The 22,659-nt window shown below is 39.6% G+C and overlaps 1 protein-coding gene across 5 annotated transcripts in view; it reads right to left on the bottom strand.

Annotated features, from left to right (window-relative positions):
* ccdc17 (coiled-coil domain containing 17) overlaps nucleotides 1-22,659 on the bottom strand; it is a 116,026-nt gene that overhangs the window by 35,369 nt on the left and 57,998 nt on the right. For all 5 annotated transcript variants that reach the window (XM_059984181.1, XM_059984183.1, XM_059984182.1 and 2 more), the window contains 9 exons: nucleotides 22,138-22,353; nucleotides 20,022-20,244; nucleotides 18,463-18,573; nucleotides 17,897-18,048; nucleotides 10,080-10,239; nucleotides 9,798-9,890; nucleotides 6,210-6,393; nucleotides 4,085-4,188; nucleotides 2,508-2,648 (listed from right to left, as the gene is read on the bottom strand). In XM_059984181.1, coding sequence (XP_059840164.1) covers nucleotides 2,508-2,648; nucleotides 4,085-4,188; nucleotides 6,210-6,393; nucleotides 9,798-9,890; nucleotides 10,080-10,239; nucleotides 17,897-18,048; nucleotides 18,463-18,573; nucleotides 20,022-20,244; nucleotides 22,138-22,353 — 1,384 coding nt within the window. The remainder of the gene's footprint in view (nucleotides 1-2,507; nucleotides 2,649-4,084; nucleotides 4,189-6,209; nucleotides 6,394-9,797; nucleotides 9,891-10,079; nucleotides 10,240-17,896; nucleotides 18,049-18,462; nucleotides 18,574-20,021; nucleotides 20,245-22,137; nucleotides 22,354-22,659) is intronic.

The raw sequence follows: 22,659 nt of genomic DNA on the forward strand, positions 1-22,659 counted from the left end.
GGCATTCGATAAGATACCCCATGCAAGGCTTATTGAGAAAGTAAGGAGGCATGGGATCCAAGGGGACTCTGCTTTGTGGATCCAGAATTGGCTTGCCCACAGAGGGAAAGAGTGGTAGTAGACAGGTCAATTTCTGCATGGAGGTTGGTGACCAGTGTGGTGTGCTTCAGGGATCTGTTCTAGGACCCCTTCCCTTCGTGATTTTTATCAATGACCTGGATAAGAAAGTGGAGGGATAGGTTAGTAAATTTGCTGATGACACAAAGGTTGGGGTTGTTGTGGATAGTATGGAGGGCTGTCAGAGGTTACAGTGGGACATCAATAGAATGCAAAACTGGGCTGAGAAGTGGCAGATGGAGTTCAACCCAGATATGTATGAGGTGGTTCATTTTGGTAGGTCAAATATGATGGCAGAATATAGTATTAATGGTAAGACCCTTGGTAGTGTGGAGGATCAGAGGGATCTTGGGGTTCGAGTCCATAGGACACTCAAAGCTGCTGCACAGGTTGACTGTGTGGTTAAGAAGGCATACGGTGCATTGGCCTTCATCAACCGTGGGACTGAGTTTAAGAACTGAGAAGTAATGTTACTGCTGTATAGGACCCTGGTCAGACCCCTCTTGGAGTACTGTACACAGTTCTGGTCACCTCACCACAGGAAGGATGTGGAAACTACAGAAAAGGTGCAGAGAAGATTTACAAGGATGTTGCCTGGATTGGGGAGCATGCCCTATGAGAATAAGTTGAGTGAACTTGGCCTTTTTTCCTTGGAGTTATGGAAGATGAGAGGTGACCTGATAGAGGTGTACATGATAATGAGAGGTATTGATCGTATGGATAGTCAGAGGCTTTTTCCCGGGGCTGAAATGGTGAACATGAGAGGGCGCGGTTTTAAGGTGCTTGGAAGTAGGTACAGAGAAGATGTCAGGGGCAAATTTTTTACGCAGAGAGTGGTGAGTGTGTGGAATGGGCTGTAAGCAATGGTGGTGGAGGTGAATACAATAGGGCCTTTTAAGAGACTTTTTGATAGGTACATGGAGCTTAGAAAAATAGAGGGCTATGGGTAACCCTAGGTAATTTCTAAGTTAAGGACATGTTCAGCACAGCTTTGTGGGCCAAAGGGCCTGTATTCTGCTGTAGGGTTTCTATATTTCTATGTTTTCTTTGTTATTTCCACCCTGAGAAAAGACTCTGACTGACTACCCTATTCATTCCTCTCTATTTTATATACTGCTATCCATTGTCCAACAAAAACATTCCCTGTTTATCCATCTCCCCTCATTTTTTTGTATTTTCTCTCCATTTAGAAAATAATCATCCCTTTCATTTCTTCTACCATAGTGCATATACTTCCAGACACTGTATTCCATCTGCCACCTCTTTGCCCACTCTACTAATCTGTCTAAATCCTTTTGGAGCCTCTCTACTTCTTCAAAACTACCTGCCCCTCCACCTAGCTTCATATCGTCTGCAAACTTTGCAACAAAGCCATCGATTCCATCATCCAAATCACTGACATATAATGTAAAAAGTATCGGTCCCAATACAGACCGCTGTGGAACAGCACTAGCCATCAGCAGCCAACCAGAAAAGGCTCCCTTCATTCCCATTCTTTGCCTCTTGCCAATCAGCCGCTGCTTTATCCATGCTAGAATCTAGAACCTTTCCTGTAATAAAGGCAAGCTTGACGTATATCTTTACCACCCTATCTATCTACCGATGTTGTCACTGTCAGGGAGTCCCAAAGGCCCCTCTGTACATCAACACTCTGAGGGCAACTGCCATTTACTGTCTACTTTCCTCTTGCATTTGCCCTTCCAAATTATACCTCACGCTTCCAAAAGCTAATAAAGAAGAAATATCACAAAGAAAACTGTACAGGTAGTGTTGATTGACAAAAAATAAGTTTGTAACACCTGTTTCAGATACTGTGATGAATTTTCTTGGCATCCTTCTCGCAATTCTGATCCAAGGAGCGAAAGAAGAGTTCTAAACAAACACCCATTCTCACAGCAGGTTTGCCTGCAACTCAGAGTGAAACTCCCAGGACTGATAGATAGTAAAATAAAGGGGGTAGGAAGAGGCCGCAGTAAACAAAAATGCAAAACAAAATCTCTAATAATGCAGCAAAAGAAATTTAAACTGTTCATTTGAGAAAGCAAGCTAAAATTACTCTTTAGGTCTGTAAACCTGCTGCTGCACAAATTTGCTTCTGCTGCTAGTGTACACTGAACAGTATTTGGGAATGGCAGTGAAACATCCAGAGTGCTTGAACCAGGTTCTTGACTTCATTTAAATAATTTTAAATGCTTAATCTGATTCACATGTGTCACATGTATGTGTTCCCACATCCCCAACAACAGTGCATGGCTCTGTTTATTGCTACTGTTTACCCACATCGGGTAAAATTAGATTGCAAGTTTCTCTCTATAATTTAATATGCCACATAGTCATTCAAATTGTCCGAGTTGTAAAGGTTATTTGAAAGCAAATTTGCTGCTACTTACGGCAGGCCATTCTTTGGGTGTGTTAGTATCAGCAGGCGATTCTGGAGCAATGAGAGATGCGGGTCTGCTGCCAGTGAACAGGTGGAGTCGTACTGTGGCATTCCCATAAGGTTGCCATATGTCGTGCAGGTGCTCTCCAGGCTTTAGGAAAGACATGCTTACATCAGAGAATAATCAGGTTTCATTCTGTCTGCTTCAACCCATATGCAACATCTCTTATGAATGTGACACATGAGAACTTCTACACTTTCACCTCAGAACAAGCAGACTATTTTCCCAATCATGAAAACAAGATAAATTGACAGCTTGTTACATAATTTTTAAACTGAAGCCAATTTCTCTTTTTCCTAATATCTGATAAGCTTGATAATAGAACTTTGATTATTCCAAATGGATATATTTTTCCATTCTATTTACAAATAATATTTCTGAGATAATCTAATTTTGTTTTCAATATTATTATTTCAATTTTTTTAATAAATTATAATAAATATAATAATTAAAATGACAATCAATTTGCTGGTACAAAATATATTTCATTTTTTCGGCTGAGATGAGCATTACTAATGAGGTGCTTCACTGGGGTCAGAATATTCTTGTCTGTTGCACCTGGGCATCGCACCTGTGGAACTAATTTTGCCAATTTGTTTATCAGAAATTTGAGGGCTCTTCTCGGGACTAGAGCGGAACAATGAAGACCAAGTAAAGCAAATATAAGCAGAGGACAGAGGTTAGCAAAATGATAGACTGTAGATTTTAAAAAAGAGAAGCACAAACAACTAAATGACAAATCTCACCACATCACAACAATATGGCATTGAGATTATAAATCTAGTTTGATCCAAAGACAATTGTACAACAAACTACAATTGTCTTGCAATAATCCTCACCAAATATTGCCTTCAATAATTCAGTGGTTTTCCTTCTTTTTCAAAGATTTAAAGTACATTTATTATAAAAGAATGTATACAGTATACAATCCTGAGATTCTTCTTCCCCACAGACAGCCACAAAACGAAGAAAAACCACGGAACCCATGGAAAGAAAAACATCAAATTCCACTCCCAACACACAAAAAAAAACAAATCATGCAAAAGACAACAAAAAAAAAGCTAGTGGAAAAAACAGAATATAAAACACAAGATCTCAAGAGTCCAGGCCATCGATGAAAAAATGATTCTCTTAAAAGGTATGGAACGTTGAAGAGGTGATCCGTTTATCCTACTAGATTTTATATCATCAACTTTTGAAATGTAATTTGCATCAGGTCTGACTGCATTTATCGCATTAGGACAATGATTTTAGTTCTTCTACAGCTGCATAATACTACAGTTTAATATTTCCAGCTTAGTACTTTGTCAAGCGGGCATAGAGCAGTTTTGGAAATAGTTTGTCAATACAGGCAATTCAAAAACCCATGAAGGTCTTCATAATACAAACTATCACTGATATTGTAGAGTAATGAACCAATTTGACTGGTTCTCCTTTGAATATTACTACAATACAATTTTTCTGATGAAAGAATTTTGACTTAAAACAATGGTAGGGAAAGTTTTGAAGGAGGACTTCTTGCATACCAGCACCAGAAGATCATGAGGAGAAGGGACAGGTACGTGAAACAATGTCACAGTGTGAGTCCCAGTGTTCCATGTTACAGCAGGACTTTGAGTCTTCAAGGAGTCTGCAGTTAACACAAAAAACTTTTTTTTTAATGTACCAAAAATAATATTTATAAACTTTGAGTGTAATAATCTATCCCACGTTAGGCTTTAGTTGCTAATGCTAATTTCAAATAATACAAGATAAACGTGAGTGACATGAAGAATTTTTGCACAATGCATTTTCTTGGAAAGCAAAATTGGCAATACAACTTCATCACCCAACTTACACTGCCAGAACAGTCTTGAACACATCATATTAAAAAAGCACATGGAATGAAAAATGGCATTTCTAGTATGTCTGGCCAGGAGATGATCCAATGATGGTGTTGAAATGGATCCTTTATTCTCAGATCGACTGTTACAAAATGCCACCATGTGGCTTGAACCACTAATTGGTTAAATTCATGTTTTCAATTAGTTTCACAATACATTTGGCCATTTATCACAGTGCTTTTCTATATAAACCTTTCCACATTCATAACCATAGACAGACAATCTGTTCTGTCTTAAATCTAATTGACACAGTGATGGCCACATTTGCATGCACTCACTGGAGTTTAGAAGAATGAGGTGAGATTGCATTGAATATTGAAAGGCCTAGATAGAGGAGATGTGGAGAGGATGTTTCCGATAGTAAGTGAGTTTAGGACCAGAGGGCACAGAATAGAAGGATATCCCTTTAGAACAGAAAAGATGAGTAATTTTTTTTAGCTAGAGGGTGCTGAATATGTGGAATTCATTGCCAAGGGCAGCTGTAGAGGTTGATAGGTTCTTGATTAGTATGGACGTCAAAGGTTATAGAGGAAAGGAAGGAGAACGAATGAGAAAATAAATCAGTCATGAATGGCAGATTAGGATCAATTAGGATTAATTCTGTCCTTTGTCTTATGCTATCCATTCTGCACTGTGAATATTCTTGAGAAAATATTATTCTGATAACAGACAGCACAATGTCACAGCTAGGATACTTGTTGCTTCATTCCTTATGACTCTATGAGCTTCCTCCAGCTGCTTCAGTTTCCTCCAAAAACCAAATTGACTGGTGTGCTGTTAAAAATTATTAGGCCACTGTAATTTACCCCAAGTGCGTTTGCAAATGGAACCTGAGGGGATGCTGGAAGGGGGGCAGAATCAAATAGAAAGATAGTAGGATTGGAATCAGGAGATAATGGATGTTTGGAGAGACGCAAAGGCTAAAGGGCTTGTTTCCATAGTGTACAACTGTGACTTTAAACTCAACTCCATCTACTAGATGGTAACTTTTATTCCGGACCTTCATTTTATTCTTGCAGCCTCCTGAAAATATGGATATCGACTCCCTTCACCTCTTTTCTGTAACATCAGTAAATCAAGTTACTGCACAAAGTGTGTCTGCTCTGAAATGCAAAGCTGTTGGCAGTGCTCAGCGGTGCCACTATCACAGATGGATGACAAAGCAGTAGTGACTATTTCTTAGACAAACGTTGAAAGCAAGCGGTCCGGAGTTGTTGAATTTGAGATCAGATGGATGTAAGGTGCTCAGACAGAAAGTGAGCTGCTGTCCCTCAACCTTATAACCAGTGTAGGAGAGCATGTACAACACAGAATGGGAGAGGAATTGAGAATTGAAGTGGCAGGCACCAGATGGCCAGTGTCACCCCTGTGGACTCCACAGACCAGTCGTTCAACCCAGATTCAGTTTCTCGAATATAGATGCAACCACAGGAGATCATTGACTTTGGTGTTTCTTTTACTTACTGATGCACCATCAATGACTGTCTCTGAGACGTGAAGGCGAGATATCGGCTTTTATTGACTGGAAGAAAGAACAAGCAGTAGTTGACCACCATACTACATCCTGGAGACTGAGGGCCGGGCTCAGGTCTCAATCACCTTTATACCGGGGTCTGTGGGAGGGGCCACAGGAGCAGTCAGCAGGGGACGTGTCCAGACAGGTATATGTAGTTCACCACACTTACTATAAAACAAACTTGCCAAATCTTGCATAAAACAGCTGTGAACTTCCAATGTTCAGAACTGGTGTCTATTATTATCAACTTACGAGAATCTGCGAGTGCTGACAGTTTTAGCACTCCCCAAGCCACCAGCCATTCCTCACTCTCCATTAATTGTTCCATGCTCTGGTTAATGTCCCAAGGTGCAGTTGTGATATTTCCATCTGGCCAGTGGTAAAAACGGATGATAAGAATCATATCCTCTTCAGGCATCACATCATAGAATGACATCTGTGGGGACAAAAATATTAGCATTGTCATTTTTGGCTCAGATGGCAAAACGTCAATTCAGGGCACTGAGGACAAGAGCTGGAACATCATGTTACAGCTGCATTAGTTGTTGGCGGTCAGATATATCATAACCGGCATGTGTCGTGAAATTTGTTAACTTAGCAACAGCAGTTCAATGCAACACATTTTTTTTCTTCTATATTACGTATTGCATCGGACTGCTGCTGCTAAGTTAACAAATTTCACAGCACATGCCGGTGATAATAAACCTGATTCTGATTGCACTTGGAGCATTGTGTACAGTTCTGGTCAGCTAGCTGTAAGAATGATGTCATTAAGCAGGAAAGGGTGCATGAAAGATTCATAAGGGTGTTCCCAGGACTGAAGGGGTTGAGTTATAAAGAGAGACCCGGATAGCATGTAACCAATGGGTAAGCTTATATAGAATTATGAGGGGCATGGATAAGGTCAAGAGTAGTCTTTTTCCTCAGGGTAAGAAAATCTAAAATGAGAGGGCAGAGGTTTAAACCATAAGACCATAAGACATAGGAGCAGAATTAGGCCTTTCAGCCCATTGAGTCCACTCCACCATTGCATCATAGCTAATCCCAGATCCCATTCAATCCCACACACCTGACTTCTCACCATATCCTTTGATGCCCTGACCAATCAGGAAATGATCAACGTCCTCCTTAAATATACACTCGGAGTTAGCCTCCACTGCATTTTGTGGCAGAGCCTTCCATAGATCCACTAGGCTAAAAAAAATTCCTCCTTACTTCTGTTCTAAAAGGTTGCCCCTCAATTTTGAGGCTGCGTCCTCTATTTCTGGATACACCTACCACAGGAAACATCCTCTCCACATCCACCCTATCAAGTCCTTTCAACATTAGGTGGGTTTCAATGAGATCCCCCCTCATTCTTCTGAATTCCAGTGAGTACAGGCCCAAAGCTGCCGAATGGTCCTCATATGTTAACCCCTTCATTCCCAGAATCATCCCCGTGAACCTCCTCTGGACTCTCTCCAATGACAACACAATCTTTCCTAGTTATGAGACAATAATCCAAGTGTGGCCTGACTTTTAAGGTGAGAGGGGAAGGTTGAAAAGAGCACATAAGGGACAACACTTCACAAATGGGGAAAGATTTAAAGAACACACTAGCCAAGTCAATCAGTAGTCAGTTTCTCATTCACAGCAGTGAATGACACTAGTACTGCAGTTAGGCTCGTACATTTCAAGTGGGACCATGAAGCAGGATGTGGAGCTGAAGTGGGAAGTATCAAATCGACCAGGAGCCTCTCTTTCAACAGGACAACAGCTTTATTTACACTTTGTTGCATCAACACCATGACTTACAGTAAATATGTTAACAAATGATGTGCAGCTGATATATTCATTCATGAGAATTTTATTTTGGGGGTCACGGATTCAGATAATAGTTCATAGAGACATAGTATTTTATTTTTCTCTTTGAAAATGGAATATCATACATTGAAGGAAACATGTACCACTCCCTCCAATTGGCAGTTCCACTCCTACTTCACTAAGTTCATTGTACATCCCTTTTTCAATATCATACTTGATGATAGAGCTCCATCCTGAATCCTTCCGAATGCTTCATTTTTTTTTTCATGACTGAATAATATTCTACATTCCCTATGTTCAATTTCTCATGAAAGCTATCTGCCCTAGACCATACTAGCACTGCACTTTCCAAATTCAATTTTATTTCCTTGGCACTTTCTTTAAAATGTAATTCATTGTATTCCCACAAACTCTACACTTCAGCCAATCATGAACACTGTCAAGTGTCTCTTGTGCAAACTCCTCTTTCTTCTTCCACTATTCCCACTTATCTTCCCACAGATGTCGACTGACCTCCCATAAATTTCCAGTGTTCTGTTTTTATTTGAGATTGCCAGAATCTTTTTTTACTTTCATCTTCATATTTCTGAACTATATTCTCTGGAACTTTGCTGGAAATGCAGTGAACAGAGTATTATTTTAATGTTCAATCTGACTTAAGTGATTGCAGTATTACACAAATTATGTCTCTGTTTCATAAATGGGTAGGATATGATAGTGCTTTTACGTCACTGAACTAATAATCCCAAACCTGAGCCAGTAATCCTTGGATTAAACATTCATATCCACCCATGGCAAAATCCCTAGACCTCCCACCATGGGAAACATCCTTTCCACATCTACTCTGTCTAAGCCTTTCAATATTCAAAAGGTTTCAGTGAGATCCTCCCTCATCCTTCTAAATTCCAGCAAATACTGGCCCAGAGCCATCAAACATTCCTTGTAAGATAACCCTTTTATTTGCAGAATCATCCTTGTGAACCTCCTCTGAACCCTCTCCAATGCCAACACAGCTTTTCTTAGATGAGGAGCTCGAAGCTATTCACAATACTCAAGGTAAGACCTCAAATCCTCAGCATCACATCCCTGCTCTTGTATTCTGGACCTCTTGAAATGAATGCGAACATTGCATTTGCCTTCCTCACCACTGACTCTACCTGCAAGTTAGCCCTTAGGGTGTGATTCACAAGGACTCCCAAGTCCCTTTGCACCTCAGATTTTTGGATTTCTTCCCTGTTTAGAAAACAGCTCACACATTTATTTGTACCAACCAGAAAAGAATACTTTTATTTCCACTTGCTGTCTCCTACCAATCAGCCAATGCACTAACTATGCCAGTAACTTTTCTGTTATACTATGGGCTCTTAATTTGGTAAGCAGCCTCATATGTGAATAAAAATAACCTGGCAGATAAAAATAGATTATCATGAAAATAACCATTTTATTTCCTTGGTCAGTAGGACCCGTGTGTATCTCCATACCAATGCACATGTTAGCCACCAAGCTGTCCAAAGTTCAAAGTAGAATTTATTATCAGAGTACATACATGTCACCACATACAACCCTGAGATTCTTTTCCTGTGGGTATGCTTAGCAAATCTATTGTAGAGTAATTGTACAAGTCACGCAAATGCAAATAAATAGCAATAAAGAATGAGCATGAAATAACAAGATAAAGGGTCCTTAAAGTGAGACCATTGGTTGTGGGAACAGCAGAGATGGAATGAGTGTAGTTTGTTCAGTAGCCTCATGGTGGAGGATTAGTAACTGTTCTAAAACCTGGTGGTGCGAGCCCTGAGGCACTTGTATCTCCTTCCTGATGGCAGCAGTGAGAAAAGAGCATGGCCTGGTCCTTTGTATGAAACAGCACTACAGGGGATTGTCAATAAATACTAAACTTATCAACAAGCTCCACAAGCTGAGAATTTAAATATTATATAAAATTCTGATCAACGTAACTATTTTCAATAATAATTAGAGTGCTCATTATACAGTAACTGCACATTTTTTCAGTGATACTTCCATCAGCAATCCTACCTCCTGCTCTCCAAAGATGAAGTAGCCTTGTTTGATATTAGATTTCACGGGAGTAGTGCTCCATAACAGGCCAGAATTCCTTGTATCAATCACCTACCAAAGGAAGATATAATTCAAGATAGTCTTACAAATACACTACAATGCATTTTTATAAGCATATGCAAACATATTTGGGTAATATATTTTAAAAATTGCTGGTTTTGAAGCTACAAGGCCCAAACTTAAATGGATATTTGCTTTGTAGTCTAATTGAAAGTTCATGAAAATACTTCACATATTTACTTTCCCTGTTCTCTGATGGTACCCAGTGAATCTCAAGCTACCATCTCCATTCGGGGCCTCTTTTACACGATCCACAATTAACACAAGTGCTTTATCCAGTACATTTTCATTGTCCTGTTCCCTGGCTGTTTGTACAACTAAGTTACTTTCATCATCAAGTCTGGAAGAGAAAATACAAATATCAAAATTTAAGCAGACAGCATTCTTTTATATCAAACGATCTATAATCTCTTCTGAAATACTAAATTATGATTAAAACTTAGCACTATATTATGTTTCACACTTGGAGAAAAATGCTACCTTTTTGATGTAAAATCAGTTTGAATCCATTCCGTTATCCTTTTCCTTTTGGCATTTCCATGACTCTGCACCAGCATCCACAAGTTGGCTGAAGATTTGATTCTTGGTTCCCCTGATGCTACTGTGAATTATTCAACCAAAATTGGCTGTTTAATCTTCTTTTGCCTATTTGTTTATTTAGAAGTGCTTTGGCTTCACCTTTCATTGTTGCTCAGCCTGGATTTGTGGGTTATTGTACCATAACATTTCTCTCATGATACATAGCTTTCCATTATCATATGGATTTTTGAACAGGAGAATCTACATGATTGTGTAAGTAGTCTTCCACAAGTGAGGAGATTATTGCAAAAGGTATAATACAACATCTAAATTGTTACCAAATTTCAGTCTTGATCCTCCTGTTGTCAAGTATTATGATCAACTAACTTGGATTTGATGTTTCGTCATGAGTAGCACTGTGGCAAGACTTTATATCACTAGTGATCACCAATCAGCGTTTAATTCCCACTACCCTCTGTAAGCAGTTTGCATACTCTCCCCATGACTGCTTGAGTTTCTGCTTATGTTCCAACAACATGTGGTTGAGGGATTGGGTTAGTGAGTTGTGTGTTGGTGCTGGAAGTGTGGTGACACTTTGCTGACTGTCCCCAGCACAATCCGTGGACTGTGCTCGTCGAAGCACAACAGCACGTTTGTACTGTCTTTTTTGATGTACGTGTGAGGAAAAAAAGCTGAACTTTCTCTTTCATCACCAGAGAGTTAATATAAATAAATATAAAAATAAGAAAAAAATCTGGAGATGCTGGAAATCCAAGCAACGCACACAGAGTGCTGGAGAAACTCAGCAGACCAGGCAGCATCTATGGAAAAGAGTACAGTCAACACTTTGGGCCAAGACCCTTCATCAGGCTAAAACTATAACTTAGCTTTCTTAGTTATTCTGTGAACTAAAGATTGGTAACCGACCTCTTTATGAATATATCACCATTTAATTTTACATGCAAAATGTGCGCAATTGCCAAGTAGGTAGTTCTGGTTCACATGGTGAACTAAATATTTTGGCCATGTGGTTCAAGGGTTGTAAGTGAAGGAACATGCTTAGAAATTCTATTTCACAATATTTTTTGTAAAAAGGTCATGCAATTAATTTCCTTTGCAGAGGGAAACAGGATTATGTCTTATTTCTCCCTTACTTTTAGAAATAATGTGAAACCTATGGCACCTGAGTAATACGAACAGAAACAGACATTATTTTCATTTGTTCTATACAGGAAATACTGATGAGGTAATATTTGTTGTCTAGCTTAAGTTCAAATTTCAAAACAAATTTATTATCAAGTACATATATGTCACCACATACAACACTGAGATTCATTTCCTTGCAGGCATAGACAGTAAATCCAAGAAACACAATAGAATCAATGAATGACCACATCCAACAGGCCAGACAAACAGCTAATGTGCAAAATAATGCAAATGGTGCAAATACAAAAAAAATTACAATAATAAATAAGTAAGCAATAATATCAAGAACATGAGATGAAGAGTTCTTGAAATTGAGTCCATAACTGACTTCAGTTCAGTAGTTCAGTGATGGGGCAAGTGAAGTTGAGTGAAGTGATCCCATCTGGTTCAAGACCCTGATGGTTGAGGGGTAATAACTGTTCTGGGTGTGAGTCCTGAAGCTCCTGTACCTTCTTCCTGATGGCAGCAGTGAGAAGAGAGCATGGCCAGGGTGGTGAAGGTTCTCAATGATGAATACTGCTCTCTAGTAACTGCACTCCATATAGATGGGCTCAATGGTGGGGAGGGCTTTACCCGCGATGGTCTGGGCCGTATCCACTACTTTTTGTTGGATTTTTGTTCAAGGCCATTGGTATTTCCATACCAGGCCATGATGCAACCAGTTAATATACTTCCCAACACATATCTACAGACCAAGTAAGAACATAAATTAGCAATTTTTTTTAGCTTTCTGAAACTATTTGGAGTTTTAACTTCGGGTTACTTTGTAGAGTATGTAACCACTAGCCAAATGATGCTCTGTTTTACTGCTCTGACTATTCAGCTGCAGTTTGCTCTTCAAAATGCTGCAATATTTGTTGGTCCATTCAAAAAGCCTGTTTACAAGTTGTTCCCATACCTTACACCTGTGTCCTATTAATTCACTAAATCTTTATTTCAATGTGAACAGACCCAATAACTTTACTAAAGTTGAGAGTGCAATATTGCACAAGTTCAGCATCTTTTAATCAAAGTTTAACTAACCTCTTGCTTGTGTTTATAAATATATATCATTAAGTAATGCAGAAAACAAAACAGATATTTGGACTTTTATGGCCTTTGCTACTCACATACAACAGTGTTTTGGAGCTATTCTGAAAAATTGTCCCTCATTAAGATCAAACCTTCATTATGATGGGTACCATCAGCTTCTCACCGGAGTGATTTATCCCTAATGATGATAATGCAACTGTTTATCTGCCATACCCAAGGAATTCTTCTTGGGAAGTTAAGGGGACTTAGATTGAAGACCTGGTAAAGGGGATTCCTCTTGACACAGCTCGACAGCTGTAAAAAGGGAAGTCGGGTTTGGGACAACTCTCTCACTTGCCTGCAGATTCCATTTCATGTTTGTACACTCTGATCCTTTTCACTCCATTCTCTTCTCTCCCTTAAGTCATTAGAAAGGCTCCCAATTAAATTGGCTTTTGAGTAATTCTTCCTATCAATGTTGGTGCTGACTTGCCATCTGACATGAAGGATTCCTGCTGATAAACACACTGCAGCACAATGGTGTATAGTAAATGCAAGAGCAATTTAATTGCCATAATGTTGAAATAAAATAGAACCCTCATCCCCTTAATGAGAATCAAGAAAATCTCTGCAACTTTGCTGTTAAGTCAAATCTTCTGCACAGTCATGATGTTACATCATGATGATGTAATATTTACTAGATGTTACTTGGGTTTCAGCACCTAAGTTACAGGGAAAGGTTGAACAAGTTAGGTCTTTATTCTTTGGAGCATAGAAGGTTGAGGGGAGACTTGATAGAGATATTTAAAATTATGAGGGGGATAGATAGAGATAACATGGATACGCTTTATCCATTGAGAGTAGGGGAGATTCAAACAAGAGGATATGAGTTGAGAGTTAGGGGGCAAAAGTTTAAGGGTAACACGAGGGGGAATTTCTTTACTCAGAGAGTGGTAGCTGCTTCCACGAGCTTCCAGTAGAAGTGGTAGAGGCAGGTTCGGTATTGTCATTTAAAGTAAAATTGGGTAGGTATATGGACAGGAAAGGAATGGAGGGTTATGGGCTGAGTGTGGGTCAGTGGGATTAGGTGAGAGTAAGCATTCGGCATGGACTAGAAGGGCCGAGATGGCTTGTTTCCGTGCTGTAATTGTTATATGGTTATATGTCAAGAGTCGCATTAGGGAATTTGTAAATCCACTTGGGAATTCATCCACGAATTTGCCGCTAAGATGGAATCGGAAAGTATGTGTCAGATTTGCCTTCCAAAAATAGGATGAATTGTGTTTAAATAATATTTTCAGCTGAATATTTATTTATGGAAATACATTGCCAATGATAAACAAGAGAAAATCTGCAGAGGCTGGAGATCCAAGCAACGGACACAAAATGCTGGAGGAACTCAGCAGGCCAGGCAGCAATTATGAAAAAGAGTACAGGCGACATTTCAGGCTGAGACTTCCCTGAACTACTGCAGACCTTCTGCTGAAGGTTCTTTTGTACTTTTGCATAAGCAGCTCTAGGAATTACTCTCAGAAACAAAGAAATAACAATAAATTTCAAAACCAGAATGAAGATGGAGAGGAACCAACAACTGCCTACATTCCCACTGCCTTGTCCTTTCTGGTAGTACGTATCAAAGATTTGGGAGAGGGGATATCAGACGAGTGACTAGAGTAAATATCTTGGCAGAGTTGCAAGCCCTTTTTTGCAGTCTGATGTAAAATTTAACAATTAGAGGTTGGGGACAAGGAGTAATATATAGATGTAGGTTGAGATTTGATTAATGAAATGAATACAATAATTTCTAGGTTTAGGATAAATTGTCTTATTATTGTCACATAGTATAGTGAAAATTTTGTCTTGAATGTTCATACAGATCATTACAACAGTGCATTGAAATAGTACAAGGTGAAAAAATAACAGAATGCAAAATAAAGTGTCACAGATAAAGAGCAAGTGCATTGAAGGTAGATGAAGGGCAAGTTCATAATAAGCTAGCTTGTGAAGTCAAGAGTTCATCTCGTTGTATTTGGGAACAGTTTAATAGCTACATAACAAGGGGATAGAAGCTGTCCTTGAGCCTGGTGGTATACGATTTCAGGCGTCTGTATCTTCTGCCTGATGGGGCTGGGGAGTGGGAAGAGAATGCTAAGTGTTGGTGGGGCATTTAATTATGCCTGCAGCTTTGCCAGGATAGCAGGAATGTAGACAGGGTCCATGGAGAGGAGGCCGATTTCCATGAGGTGCTGAACTATGCCCACAACTCCTTGCAATTTCTTATAGTTATGAGTAGAGCAGTGGTTACACCGAACTGTAATGCTCCCAGGTAGGATGCTTTCTCTGCTGCATCAGTAAAATCTGGTGAGGGTCAAAGGGAACATGCCAAATTTCTTTAGCCTCCTGAGGAAGTAAAAGCATTGGTGAGTTTTCTTGGCTGTGGCCTCAATATGGTTGTACCAGAACAGGATATTGCTGATGCTCCTCCCAAGGATCTTGAAGTTCTCAGCCCTCTAAACCTCAGCAACACTGATGTAAACAGCAGCACGTGCACTGCCCTCCTACCATGCCTCTGCTGACATTGACGGAAAAGCTATCATGACACCATGATACTAGGATCTCCACCTCCTTCCAGTCTGACTCACCATTATCTGAGATACAGACCGCAACAGCAGTATCATCTGCAAATTTGTATGTGTGGAATCTGGGCATACAAAGCGAGAGAGTAGAGGGCTGAGGATGCAGCCTAGTGGGGCACCAGTCCTGAGGGTAATTGTGGCAGAGGTGTTGTAAAGAAAGGTGCTGAGTACCAGGACTAAGAGCTTGGAGTCAATTTTGCCTGGCCCTTGTAAGGATGCCACAGTACCACAGTGTTTAGTACAATGCTATTACAGCTCAGGGTGTTGGAGCTCACAGTTCAATTCAGGCATCTTCTGTAAGGGGTCTCTGTACATACACCCCATGGAATGCATGTGTTTTCTCTGAGTGCTATAATTTCCTCCCACAGTTCAAAGACCTACCAGGTAGGTTAATTGGTTATTAGGGTTAAATTGGTGTTGTTGGAGGTTCACAACCTTCAAAGCACTTATTTGTATGAAGATACCAAGGGCCATTTATCCACATTTGAAGACACAAAGTTGATTTCTAACTGACGCTGAGTGGAGAATAGAGGAGGCTTCTGGGGGATATGAACAGATAAGTGAATAGGCAGAGATGTAGCACATGAAAGGTAGTGTATAGCAAACAAAAATTGAAGACATCCACTTTGGTAGAAAATATAGGTTTCCTTTTCAATGGTCAGAAATTTGTAGGGGGTCCCGGTAGCATAATGATTAGTACAACGCTTTACAGTACCAGTGACATGGGTTCAATTCCCGCCGCTGTCTGTAGGAGTTTGTATGTTCTCCCTGTGACCATGGCGGTCTCCTCCAGGTGCTCCAGTTTTCTCCCACAATCCAAAGGCATACTGGTTGGTAGGTTAATTTGTCATTGTAAATTGTCCTGTGATTAGGATAGGATTAAAATGGGAGATTGCTGGGCAGCGTGGCCCAAAGGGGAAGAAGTGCCTATTCTGTGCTGTATCTTAATAACAATAAACAATAAAAAATAAGATTAGAATGATGGTAATGATGGTATTCTAAGAAAACTGAGTGTCACCATAATTAAAAATTAGCATGAAGATTGATTAGAAAAGTATAGGCCCCTTGGAAAAAATATGCTCGGCATTAGTGAGACAACTTTTGGAACCTGGTGTGCAGGTCTTCCCTCCTCATTGACATGTAACAAAAGAATGAAACATACTGAAAAGGTCACATTGAGTATGGTGCAAGGTTGATCCAAATGTACTTGTGACTCCTCAGTTCCAGTTGGAACGTATATACAAGAAGATCAATTTAAAACTGAAAATACTACAAATACTCAGCAAATTAAACAGTATAACGACTGATTGGCAGTGGGAGGAGCTAGGAAAGATGGCATAAGAGGTTTATGTAGACCCAGGCAACTTCTTCCAGACTGTTCCCGAAACAGCTTATCCTTCCTTTCTCATGTCTTGCTTTTCTTTTCAGTTTGGCTGGGATTCAGTTGGTCCATGATCTACAGCTGCAGCTCAAACTATGGTTCTCTGCAAGCAGTGAGTTTTCGTACCGGCCATGCAGCCTTGAGTTTTGATATTTGAAGACATGCACTGTCAGGGGTGGCCTGCAGACAATCCGGATCCTTGCCGACTTCCCTGACTGAAACATCGGGGAAGCAGGCAGTGAGTGCTGCTGTTGGAAGGAGGCCCTGCACTCGAGCGATCCCTCTCACTCTCGATTCAGGGTGAGAGCCTGTTGGTCCCTTAGTCAGGGGGCTTGGAGAAGCGAGGCAGAAGATCGTAACAATCAGCTGCGGGCATCCTGCTCTTGTTGTTGCAGGAGCAATCTCGCTTTCCCCACTGGTGTCAGAGAGCCTGTTTGAGATACTGAAGTTCTGAGTTTTTGATGGTCTCTAGATCAAGGTCTCTTTGGGGCTTTTGCCATTGCTTGCATGGTGGGGGATTGGCGCAAGTGGGTCAATGATTCTGCTGCTTCTTGTGTGTGGAGGGGGGATCTTTGGGGTTCTGATATCACTATCATTCATTCTTTGGGGTTTTTGTTTCATGTATGCCTCTGTGAAGAGCAACCATTTCAGGCTGCATACTGTATACATTCTCTGATATTAAATTGAAGCATTTGAACCAATTGATGGAAACCAATAAAAGGTTATTGATCTGCAATGTTGCCTGCCCTATTGAAACTCTCAGTACTTTTTACTTCACAACTCCAAAACAAAACAGTGGATTCAATCATAACACAAAGATTTGATTCAATTAAAACATTTTTATAGAAAATAATTTTTATTAAAACTAGGATTAGAACAATATATCAGCAGCAAACATGATGAGATCTTTCACAGTTGTTTAACTGAACTGAATTTCAAAAACAAGGTAAAAGTACTTTCTGAGCTGACATCATTATATAGTGTCTTGTTAAATAAAATGCAATGAGATTCTACAAACCTGATGAACACATTTTCCACTATAAATACAACATTTGATTCTGCTTTGAATGAGGTCATCTCATATGAGAAAACTTTATTTGTAATAATCATGAAAATGATCTTTTTACAAGTTATTTTTACTTCATTAATGTAAATCTTTTCGGGCTTAACAATGGTGAGTTCAGATCGTGACAGCCCACCAAGAGGAGTCAAAGAAAGGGTCAATCTTACTTTCTCACTCTCACCTTTGATTGGATTTGCGGCGGTCACTGTGTCCATCGTTGGGAGGGAGGTCAACATGACCAGTGTGAGAAGTGAGAGGGTGATAATGAGCTGGAGAAGTGTGATAAGAGAGGTATTGAGGAGGAGGCAGATTTTCAGCAGAACGGCCAGCCACCTATAAATAGAAACAACTATTATCCTTCATATAATCTACAGATCTGGTAACACTACATAAATCAGCTTTTTTTTTTACAGATATATAAACTTCATCAATGTATCAATTTTTCTATCAGCTTAGAATAAACTAGAACTGAACACTAGATCTTCTGAGAGACTTGCAGTTCTTTTTGTAAAGAAAGAGGCTTTATCTACCACACAACTAGAATGTGTTTCCAGCTTGACAAACGGTCTGCTGGAGGAAATCAGCAGAACAGCAGCTGTCAGAGGAGAAGAATTATCAATGTTTTGGGTTGAAACCTTGCATCAGATTCCAGCTCAATTTGCCTGAATGCTTTTCTTACTCAGGAATAGTATCAATTTCTGCTATAGCTGCCTTGGAAGATCAAATTCTATTTGCAGTAAAACTTACCAAAGGCGGATATTGATACATGGATGTACTGTGGGGATCAATACTGGCCATTGACTGCACTTCAGCATCACGTGCATTTACCAATCTCAGATAGAGCTCAGCACTGCCAACCTAAGCAAATGCATACAAATAAACATTTACTGAAGACTGGAAATAGTTTGTTTCTGCTGAGCTTTCCTAAAAACACAAAATCTGTATGTTGCATTACTTTGCTATCTAAATATGCACAAAGCAATACACAACTTCTCTTCTCACTATCCCAATCTTCAAGGAAACACCTGTAACTTATAAACTTCTTAACTTAGGGTGCCACAGTAGCATAGCGATTAGCGTAATGCTATTACTGCTTGGGGTGCTGGAGTTCAGAATTCAGTTTTGGTGTCATCTGTAAGGAATCTGTACGTGCTCCCTGTGAAATGCATGTGTTTTCCCCACGTGTTCTGGCTTCCTCCCACAGTCCAAAGATGTATCGGGTAAGTTAAATGAGTCATTGTAAATTGTCCTGTGTTTTTAGGTTAGGGTAAAAATTGAGGTTCTTGAACTGCAATGTATCAGTAAAATAAAAGCAAAATAAATTCTGACAATTATGAATGATTCCTAAAGTGACTGGGAATATACGTTGCATTGTGTTGGATTTGGCTCATTGCATGGAGTTACCAGCGACAAGGCGCGAGCATATTCAATTCCATTTCCCCAATTAAAGCTTCCATTATTCACCGAATAAAGAAACAAGGGAGGTTGAAATATTGAGGCAAATGCAGAAGTTTGGAGATCATTTGGGTGCTTCAGCGCTCCACAGTCTCCGAGAGGATTCCGGGAGGCAGAGGTAGCATGTGCAAACCTCATGGCCGGCAGGCTGTGGGATGGGACGCAAGCTGATATTTGACTCCATTTTGCCAATTAAAGCTTCCATCATTTGCCGATTAAGGCAATGAGGGAGATTAAAACATCGAGGTGAATCCAGAAAGTGAACACCGGCTACCTGCCTTTGATCGCTGAAGATTGCTCTGCGACGCCACCGGAGAGGGGAGAGCCTGCCACTGTGCCTGGATCAGGCAACTGATTACCCAGAATAATACTTAGCAAAACTGAGATCCACTGCTGGACACCGTATTGAGATAAATGTAGCTTCATCCACTGATCTGTAGGTTATAAACCTCAGCATTCAACTGTACATGTGTATAAGTCCCAGCCACATTGAAACTCATCAGCTACAGACTTACCCTGGTGGAAACTGCTAATAATTTTGTAATGCCTCTTTGGGGGGCCCCCAAGGAAGTTACAACTTTGTTACTAAATTCAGCATTTCAGGATATACAATATTAGAATAGTTACATTGAGGCAGAGTTTTTGGGGTTCACAAGGAAGTGCAAAGATACGAGATGAAACCAAGAGGAAAAGGTACATTGCAAAGATGGATTGAAAGAGCTTGTGCATTTAAAAGTATTTTTAAATCATCAGCCTTAAATCTGCAGCAGCATGAATACTAATGGGAATAGATCTTAAAAAAAACTGTTGTGCTTTTTTTGTTTTGAAATCAAAATATCACCTGAATGTACCTGAGGAATTCCATTGAGTTGGCTAGTATTGAGGGATGGGTTTACTGGTAGAGATCGTATTGGAACTTTCCATCGGCCACTGATAACTTGGTTGTGATTATCAAATATATCTATCTTTGCCCAGCCTCTGGAAACCAGCCGCTGAATTTCCAGCCCATACGGATCAAAGCCTCCAGCTGCTTGGAGCTCAAATACCAGAGAGATTCCAAAGGCAGGGCGCACTCTGTTAACATACACAAAGAAAGCAGAAAAAAGATAAAGGACTTATGATCTTTTCCAAAACACAGAAGATGATGGAACTCTCAGCAGCTCAGGCAGCATTAATGCTGATGGAGCAATAGGAATTTGATGTTTTTGATCAAGCACCCTTCATCAGAACTGAAAAGGTGACAAGAATGCATTGCTACAAAAAGTGTGAGCATGGTGAGGATTGACAGAATGTCTTTGATAGTGTACAGACCAAAGTTGTCAGGATAATCACATCCCTAAAACAAACACCTTTTAGAGATAGAATCAAAATAAATAAATTGAAGTAGCAGAGTACAGCCATGTCCATTAAGAGAGGGGGAAAAAAGGAGAACTTACCTGAATTTTTTAAAATCAGTATCAATTCTTTAATGCCATGAAGTATTAGAGGTGATAGTTCAGTTGCTGCTCCTTGAGCTAAGATTATATTTACATTTTTGGAGCACTGACCTCCTTTATAGTGTGAATGATGCTGAATGTAAACTCCAAAAGCAGCATTTCTTTTTCCATCTTGGCACATTGCCAAATTTAATAACTTCAAGGTAACCTCCTGTTCTTTTTAACTTTATTTTCCACCACAGATATGGTGGCCCCTTTCCTCTTCAAATGGTTCCTTTCTCTCTATTGTCACTAACTGCCAAATTTTGAACTGTTTCTTTAAACATTTTACTGTGTATTCTCACACAGACATTTCCCCTTTGCTCTCTATATTCCTATCTGCTTTGCAACTCAGAATACATTTTTCTTTTCCACTTCTAGTGAAGGATTCTTGATCTGAAATGTCAATTGTTTCTCTCTCCTCAGATGCTGCCTGATCTGTTGTTTCCAGTGTTTACTGTGTTTGCCTCAGAATTACATCCTTGCTTTTATATTCTAGTCCTCTGGAAATGAAATTCTAGCATTGCATTTGCCTTCCTTACCACTGACTCAACATGCAAGTTAAGGAATCCTGCACAAGAATTCACAAGTCTTTTTCACTTTGATTTTTGAATTTTCTCTCCACTTAGATAATTTATTCCTTTATTCCTTCTACCAAAGTGTATGACCATACACTTCCTGACACTATATTCCATCTGTCATTTCTTTGCCCATTCTCCCAATCTGTCTAAGTCCTTCTGCAGGCTCTCTGCTTCCTCAACACTACCTGTCCCTCCACCTATATTCATACCATTAGCAAACCCGGCTACAAGCCAAAAGTTCATATAACGTGAAAAGAAGAGGTCCCAATAATGACCCTTAAGGAACACCACCAGTTATCGGCTGCTGGCCGGAAAGGCCCCCTAATCTTAATAAGGCCACTTATCACCGAGTGAAGGTGGTCCCATTTAGATCCCTCTGAGTCACTTTCATTTACCCCAAACCTGTGTTCTCTAGTATAATCTACCTCTGATATGAATCTGCCTTTCCTGTACTTCTCAATTTTATATACCTCAATAACCCCGTCATTTCTGATGTGGCTTGTTTGTAATTTAAGTCAAGGCGATTGGAAGACATTGTAAATCAGAAGGTAAAAGATCCTTAAGTTGACAGGAGTTAATGATAAACTTCATTGGCTCTATAGGAGGAACTTCAGACTGTATTTAAATTGTAAAAATGAGAACTAGATCTGGTTTGAAAAATTTCATTCAACAGCACTAATACTTTATGTACAAATTTCATTCTTTAAACTATTTCTAGAAATAAGGTAAACAGAAAAGAAATATATCAATCTGTAAAGTTAAATCCGTATATCAGAACTGAATTCTGGTCAGCTCCTGTCACAACCCTATATTAGGTATATTCCATTTCAACAATTTAATTTTAGGACAAGTCACGCACAATATAAACAGACTACCTTGGTCACACAAGATACCTGTTGAATCACTTTTACCTTGGTACTGGTTGCCTTGCAGATAAAATTCCAAAGTTGCCCTTGAGTCCTTCAGACATGTAGTGAGGCCCATTTCCCATTTCACAGCACACAGGAGGCAAGGCTGATGGTTTCCCCATCTCCTGTCCATTATTGTACAAACCAGTAACAAGGCGGATGAGCCGATAGGTTGGGTCAAGGCCAAGAAGGAAATCATAGAAAACTACAAAACCTGCCCTAAAATTAAAGACATCAATTTGACACAAACATTATATTAGGTAAATATCACAGAAAGGACAAGTTATAGAACTAATAAAGACAAATGCAAAAGTAACCATGCACTGCACCTGAATGGATTACCTTCGGTAACTGAATGGTGGAGATTATCCAAAACTTCTGTTTTTTTTTATAAATTGGAAATGATTTTGTACCATATGATATAAATAAGGCCATTATTTCTTTTACTGATCAAATATGAAAGGTAATTAACAATACAAGTGCTGGCTTTTGGGTTGAAGCCAACAAAATAAAAAAAGTCATCAT

The sequence above is a fragment of the Hypanus sabinus genome, chromosome 11 (genome assembly GCF_030144855.1).
Source record: "Hypanus sabinus isolate sHypSab1 chromosome 11, sHypSab1.hap1, whole genome shotgun sequence".
In the NCBI taxonomy this organism is placed as follows: Eukaryota; Metazoa; Chordata; class Chondrichthyes; order Myliobatiformes; family Dasyatidae; genus Hypanus; species Hypanus sabinus.